The 8,100-nt window shown below is 39.1% G+C and overlaps 1 protein-coding gene across 9 annotated transcripts in view; it reads left to right on the forward strand.

Moving 5' to 3' along the window:
- Positions 1-2,844, forward strand: part of GPHN (gephyrin) — a 297,031-nt gene extending 294,187 nt beyond the window's left edge. For all 9 annotated transcript variants that reach the window (XM_027777278.2, XM_013305412.3, XM_027777280.2 and 6 more), the window contains one exon: positions 1,832-2,844. In XM_027777278.2, coding sequence (XP_027633079.1) covers positions 1,832-1,965 — 134 coding nt within the window. In that variant the 3' untranslated portion in view covers positions 1,966-2,844. The remainder of the gene's footprint in view (positions 1-1,831) is intronic.
- The last annotated feature ends 5,256 nt before the right edge of the window (positions 2,845-8,100 follow it).

The raw sequence follows: 8,100 nt of genomic DNA on the forward strand, positions 1-8,100 counted from the left end.
GAGCATGTGCACATTTTTTCGTATAACCTTCCTTATACAGACTGATTTGCTGACAAACTTGTACATGTACATGCATGTACATTAGTTTCAAATTCAGTCATGGTATGACTTACCAACTTAACCATCAGAATTTCCTGTATCTGAATAACCTGCCTTTATAAACACACACACACTGTACGCCTGTATGCTTGCATATGTGCACACATTCCTTTTTATAACCACCCATGCTTACTTGCACTCACAGGGCTATTTGCTTCCTTTTGCTCATGTGCATGTACTAAACAAACACAAGTTGGGGCATAGGTAGGAACAATACAAATAAAAGAAGTGTGATTCTAGCTGAACTGGAAAAGTAAAGAGATCAAAGAGGCTGAATATGTTCTCTTAAAGCAGACTAAGACTTTTTATTAGTCATGTTTTCCACCTAAGGATGCTTCTGGATACTCAGCTGCAGTTCAGGTAAATACCATGTTTGAATACTTCAGTTGTATACTGCTAAAAGACCAATTCTTGACAATTTCATGAGATTCAGGTCCTTACAATAACTGTCTTTTTGCTACATCTGAATTGTTCAATACGAAGAACTATTTACAGCTTTCCACAGGGAAAACATTAGCTCAAATGCATCTTACTATTTACTCAGAGAAAGTTCTTAATGTTGACTCCCAAGATCACACAGCTGCTGATATATTTCCAGGTGTAAGTCAAGGTACTACTTACATCTGTAATGCTGTGTTTGGTTTAACTCTGTTTACTTGTGTACCACTGCTTTCCTTAAGCAAGCAGACTGTCTGGAATGATTTATCTGTCGGTCAACTTTGAAAACCAAGAAACTAAAGGGCATGACTTATTAACGTATCTTCCTTTTTTGTCAGTACTACCAATATGATACCGTCTATCTTCAGGACATGTCAAGAAGCTCAGTGTCCCAAAGAAACCCATTTTTTTGAGGTGTCGTATGTTATGGGGTTATGCAGCCAAACACCATAACAGGGTCCAACCCTAGGATCCTGCTGAAAAATGTGAAGTCCAAGTGAAGGTTTCCAATTCCTCTTCTGTTAGTTCTCAGGTTACAGCTCAAGCTGGGTGCCTCTAGAGAGGGACCCCTACCCCAGATCACACCCTTCAATTATAGCCGCACCACCCAGCACACAATCCCCAAGTCCAATCACTTTGGGTTGATTCTAATTCTAATTCTGTGTGGTGATCTCTTAATTTATTACTGGTTTGCTTTGTCACTGGGCTGGCCTTCTTCTGGAGTTACCTCATTCTCTTGGAAGTGTTTCCTTGGTTCTTATCTTCATTCTGCTCACATCTGCTGGATTCAGCTAGTTCTGTGTTAGCAGCCTTAGTTTTATCAAAAAGTTTACTCACCATCAGCTTTTGCAGCCTAAGGCTTCAACTACTTTAAAAACATTCCAGATTGTGCTGGTTTTTGTCTTTGTACAGTCAGAATTATGTATACAAATTGAAAAATAATTTTGATAGGATTAGAAATTACAAATTTTAATTAGAAATTAGAATTCTAATTAGAAATTAGAAAAGCAATTTACTGTGACAAGATATGAGGTACAGATAATGTAGAAGGCTGGACAGGAAAGCAATCAGCCAAGGGAATGAGGGTTTTGAGAGCCAGAGCAATGAGAGGCTGACTAATTCTTTACAGAGTTCTCTGTTTCCATCCACCTTGGAACAGTGAGATCCCAGCTTTATGAATAAGTTAGGAACATGAACATCTTTGTAAGAACAGCTCATGTTTCTTGCGTGGTGTCTTGGAGCGTTTGAAACTAACCGAAAATGTAACTGAAATTTTTCTCTCGCTCTCCTGTAGGGAATCAGATGAGCAGTCGTCTGATGAGCATGCGCAGTGCCAATGGACTGTTGATGCTACCTCCAAAGACAGAGCAGTATGTGGAGCTTCACAAGGGGGAGGTGGTGGATGTCATGGTCATTGGAAGGCTATGATGTCACCAGCAAGAGCGAAGCTTTGATGCATGTCCACATATCATTGACTGTATCCTGTAATATGCAACGGCACAGCTAGTTTTTCTGATTTGGATAACAGTTGATCAGTATAGTCAACATCTTGAATTATATTTCAAATGGAATTTAAATAAATACCTTTTAAAAAAAAACTTTAAAACAAATCTTAACAAAGAAATTTATTCTGATTATATCAAAGCAACTTTTTCCTTTCCTTGCAATTGCTTTGTGTGTTCAATGCTAGTTCTAATAGCAGTAGCTTTTAGTAGACAGCAGTAGGTGCCTGCAGAACTTGTGTTTTTTCTCATCTTTAAGATACAACTACTTATGCTCTTAAAACAAGGCTGTCTGCTTATTTATACTAGCGTAGACAACACTTGGATTTCCCTTATTAGTATGCTTCATAACCGCTTCACAGAGAGCTTCTGCTTGTTCTTTATCTTGTATCTCGTGTTGATGTGCACAGTGCCAACAGCAGAGTGGCTGCACTGGGAACCCAATGAAGCCCCGAGGTTTTCTCACCTCGCTGCGCATTCAGGGATCTCTCTTGTCCCAGCAGCCACCCAGCTCAGTACTCTTGGGCAGTAACTGGATACCTTTTATTTCAACAAACAAAAAAATTGCTTCCTTAAGTGCTGACAGCCTTTTTAACCAATACATTTAAAAATGTACAGAACTAAAAACTAAAAAAAATCAAAGACTGATCTTGTACAGATATTAGTGTTACCAGCATTCGTGTGGAAATTAAATGAGCAAAGAAATAAAACTAATGTTAAACAACTCTGTACCATAACATTTTCTGTAATGATATTGAAACTTAAATGAATAAAAAAAATCCTCAATCATTATTTAAAATTTCAACTGTTTAGCCTTGTTGTTTGAACCAAAAAAGTAGTAGTTTAAGAGGGTATTTGGGGTGGGGGAAGAGGACAGGAAGGAAGGGAAATAGTCTGTGGGATCTAGGGCCTTCCCTCATGTACAGTATCACGAGTGAGCTGAAAATACAAAGTGAGCTTTCTCTCACTGACCTCCCAAAGGACAAAATGGAAGCAGCATTTGGAGTGCTTTACAATTGGACTAGTCAAAGCTGGAGAATACTTTTTTTTTCCCCCCCTCTAAATTGCATAGCAGTTGCAAACAGCCCTTGTGCTGCACTGTATAGAATTTGATAAAGCACTGCTTGTTTGTTTGGGGTTTGGGTTTTTTTTTTTTAATGAGATGCTTGTACTTTTTTGGCCTCACCAGATTACGTATTTTGGTAATTTCACATTTCATCTGGGATTAAGACCATAGCAGTGTCCTACAACACCTTGTTTCTTGTAGTTCATGGGTAAAATGCTATCCCATCAACTCATTCATGAAGCCAGAACATTTGTCTATAGTATTTTTTGAAGACTTAGGCAGGGAGGGCACAGAAAACTGGGTTTAAATCCTGATTGCCACAGTGGACCAGAGCTGTAGTTCTATGATAACTGCAGAGGGCATCACTGAGGCTATTTTTAAAACCAAACTGCTGTGAAACAGCCTGAATACTCCCTTGCACAGGCCATTGCAAAGGTTGAAGGCAGGTGGGCATGCACCATGTTCGAAGGCACTCCAGGGACTGATCATTCAGAAAAATAGTAACACAACTTGCTGACCATATTTCTTTGTTCTGGACTACATGTCCACATTTGTGATCTCTCTAGCAGCAGGATGATACCTAATTAAATTCATGGATGCCTGCTGCATTTACTGTACCAACACTGTAAAACCACAGATGAAGGAAAAGAGAGAATTAACTTGTCTCTGAGAAATAATGTAGAACACTGCCTATTATAATCCAAAGGATTATTATACAGTTAGGAGTTAGTACAGCAGCATATATAATGAAAATTGGAAATTTGTAAAGGACACCATTAACAACAACCTGAGGGAAGACTGTTCATGCAGTTGGAGATGCCAGAAAAATATAAGAGAGATGTGAGGAAACCTAGCCAGAAATATCTTGGGTCTGGCTTACATTAAAACCATTACTCAAAACAAATGTGGCTGACAAGAATTGGCACGATGCTGTGGTAATGCATAGCTACATTTAAACCATATCTCGGCATTGTAACGCTTAACTACCATTGTAACAAATAAAGCATTTAGAGGTTATTAAACATAATTTTTGTCCAAATCACTGATACTATAAACTGCTTTAGCCACCCTACTGGTTTTTGTAGAGGCCTTTGCCCAGTGTTCAAAGTTTTATGCAAGAAAATAAGCTTTGCACTTTCTGAGAAAGAGGCACACAGCCCAGCCTTTTGTTAACACTGAAAGCCATAGCAGTATGTTGGAGAGAGAACTCTGGGAGCAGTATAATAAACCATTATTACAACTATGTATCAACTGTCAAGCCTAAAATCTGAGGAATTTGCCTTGGTTGTTGTAATATAAATAGATATAAATCTGATATAGATAGATAAATTCAAATTACTTTTTTACTTTTAACATTCCCAACCTACAGTTTCAGAGAAGGTTGGAAGCTTCAGATAAGAAGTCAAGGACAAAGGGATCTTCAAGTATGTGGTTACTTTGGTTCAAGGACAGAGACTTGCAAATGGAAACATTTTAAGGAATGTTTTCACTATTTTTACTTCTCTGAATAAGGTTTTAGCACAATCAAAATAGTAATTTAGTTAACAACAAGAAGCAATGCCAGCAGTGACTGAAAATAAGGTTGGTATTCCAATATTTGTAGTATTCTTCTTTTTACATCATTTTCTTTAGTGCATATACATGGGAGTGATTGTGGGTAGAAACATATGCGGTGGATCTTCTGAGTCCCATTCATACAGCTTGGATATTCCTACAGTGACCTACAAAACCCTCCAGCAACTTTTGCATCCTGGCTAGCTGGTACCAAAACTTTGATGGTACCCCTGGATGTGTAACATACAAAAACTAGCTCTAGTCGATCAGGTAAATGGAAGAACAGACTCACCTCTTCCAAATGCTAATTTCAAGACCTGAATTACCGAAATTACAACACTGATTCTATCTTGATGTTAAAATATGCTAAACATGAAATGTCTTTGATCTGTAGGTAGTTATTACACATCTGTATGACTCCAGAGTTTACTAATTAACATGGAATCTTTAGTCTTTTTGATTTGGATACTGCTCAAGGACAATATGCAACTCGGATCGTCCTGCAGGTTGTCTTTGTCCTCCCTAGCTTGCCACGCTGCACCAAGTGCTAAAGGTTGTCTTCTTTCTCATGTCAATGCAGAAGATTTGCTGCTTGCCTCATGCCCAGTAAGGATGGTCTTCGGGCCACAGGCAGTCTGCACATACCCTGCACTGACCACAGAAGTGCCCGCAATAGTGACTGGATCTGTCTTTCCCTTCCAGTTGCCTTGGTTCGAAGTCCATCAGTGTTGGCATGGTGCACGCCAGCCTCATCATCTTCATACACTGGAGGCAGTGTTCAGGGCCTGCCTCCAGTCATGCTCAGGAAAGCTCTTCAGGCTGACACCTCTGCCAGCACTTGCAGGGCAGGAACTACGCTGGGAGTTGAGACTTTACAGTGGGGCATCTTTGGAAAGCAGATGCCAGGCTAAGATGATCCAGCACTTCCTATGGCCCTCTGTTACGTTCTACTACTCATCTTCCCAAAAATAACACCATCACCTGAACTGTTTGTGAGGTTTTGTGTTAGACAAGAAAAATGTACATTACATCCAAACAAAATAAACTTACTACAGCTTTGTTTTCTTACATGATAACAGCACCAAGATGTTTCCAGGTACCTGAATTTGTGGTTGACAATAAGAAAAGAAGCAAAGTAAGGGAGAGATAGCAAAAAAAAGTAAGTATTGGTTAATGCTAAAGAAACGTCTCAGGAAACACATAAAGATTCACTAGCAATAAGTTCAATAGTTGTTTTAAAGGCAGTCTCCTTCTTGGATACATTTATTTGGTACATTTGGATATATGGCTTTGTACTTCCCCTGAGGAACTAGGTGGGAGAGTGGGGGAGTGTCACATAAGGAATCAGAGCCCAAATCAGGCTACATATCAAGCAGTAGATTGGACTGTCATGTAATGATCCTTATACTCTTCCTCTTACCTGACAAGAAACTAAGAATAAGAAGGAAGAGGGTAGATGTTGAAATACTCAAGCACAAAATTTGCCCAAAAAATTATTTTGCCTTAGCTGGAAAACTGAAAGTAGTTTTTATTATCAGAAAAAAAGCATGGAAATTGACTGTCATTTATGCCGACAGTTTCCAAACATTTCTAATAGACTTTAATCCCAAATGGATTCAGGAATATATTCCCAGCCTAATGTTTCTTTTGTGAGGTTATTTTACACATTTCCCAAAATTCCAAGTAAGAACCCTTTAGCTTAAATGCTTTATATCTATGGTCATCTTCCTGAATCTAAAGTCAGCTGGTATTACTTCCATGAAAAAGCCAGATTTATCACTACAGGTTAGACAGGGAAGGGCATTTATGCAGGTAGTCAAAGAAAGCAGAGACATTTCTAGGAGAGGGGGACAAGGTGGTCAAAGTCACAACTATGGGTGAAGGCAAAGGATTTGCAGTGGGGAGAACAATTGCAGCAGCTAATGATTGTTAAAAGTAGCAATTTGTAGAATAGGGGCAAGGCATAGTTTCCTATTGCAGTATTTGGTCAGTAAGTTGCAATTAATTGCCTTAACCTCATGAAGAAGAAAATAATGTCTAAGAACTGTAACTCCTAAATCATTTGGCACCCCCTTTGCCTTCCTAAAGCCAGCCGGTCTCAAAAGACAAAACACAGCATTTGCACCCCTTCAGCACGATACATACTGTCAGCAGCTGAACTTCTGTATTTACTCAGTGAAAAAATACACATTGTTGTTTCTTCTATGTTTTCTTTAATGCAATGGTTTTGTGTTTTTTTTCAAACTTGACTTTTGTTTTCTAGTGAGTATATCCTGGCCTCCACTCAGAAAGGTGAGTTGCAAAACTGGATTTAAACTTAGCATTGAAATGCAGACACTTCTTGGCTAATTCTTGGGGAGGAAAAGCCTGTGCATTTTGCAGATGTTCCAACCTCATGATGTGCTGCTAGTTGCGTGTTTTCTGAAAGGCTTTAGTGACTCATATTCAGCATTAGATTAAGATTTGCTCTGTGCAATCGTGCCATATTGCACACAAGCTGACAAAGCTCTTGGAATATAAAGCCTTCAAAAGGGTGATGCACAGATGCTCAGTAGCTCTTTAGTTGTCAGACTGGTCTGGCTGGGATTACTTGCTCCACGCCAGCACTGTACAGCAGCATCCAGCTTGCTTTGTCCCTGTGCAAGGACTTCTGCATTTGCATGGACCCAATTTGGGTTTAAAAATACAGACAGCCAATTTAATTTGCAAAGTTAATTCACAAGCAAAGCTGAAACCTAATTGTACACCACTAACCCCTCAGATAATCTGAACATACCAGAGAAAGCAAATGCGCTGGCATGATCTTGATAACCAGGGATTCAAAATTGGAAGTAAAATGATTTCAGGAAAAGTCTAAGAGAAGATGAAAGGTAAGTATATAGTGCAAAATATATATTAAGTGCAAAAACTACCTTAGATAAAACAGCAGGGTAAAATCGCAAGACACTGATTTACTCCTTTTGTAGGTACAGAACACTGCCAGATTGAGTGCCATATCCAGATGCATTTGCTTTCATTAAGAAAAAAAAAAAAAAGAAGTAATTTGCAATATTGACATGTTACCAGCCACTGGCTCACAAAAAACTGTCCCACTGGACTGACAAGAAAGTATGCAAAGCAGCTTTTGTCAGTACATGACATTTTCTTTATGCAGATTTTACTGTGCCCCAAGATGGTCTGAAAGGATGCCATTACCAAACAGAAATCAGAAGGATCAGCAGGACAAATGAGCATTAGCCCATCAAGGATGTAAAGCTTTCCAAAAACAACATATCACAGTACTACCTGTCTGACAAGAGCATTTCCTAACTGGGTTATTTGTCTGTTGTGGCAAAGTAACCAGCGACTTCATCATTTTGTAACATTTTGCTGGTTGGACCACTAGTAGGGACCCAATTCTGTGATGATGTGCAGACCAGACACTAGGCCGGGAGAAGTCAG

Source organism: Falco peregrinus, chromosome 1 (assembly GCF_023634155.1).
Source record: "Falco peregrinus isolate bFalPer1 chromosome 1, bFalPer1.pri, whole genome shotgun sequence".
Taxonomy (NCBI): Eukaryota; Metazoa; Chordata; class Aves; order Falconiformes; family Falconidae; genus Falco; species Falco peregrinus.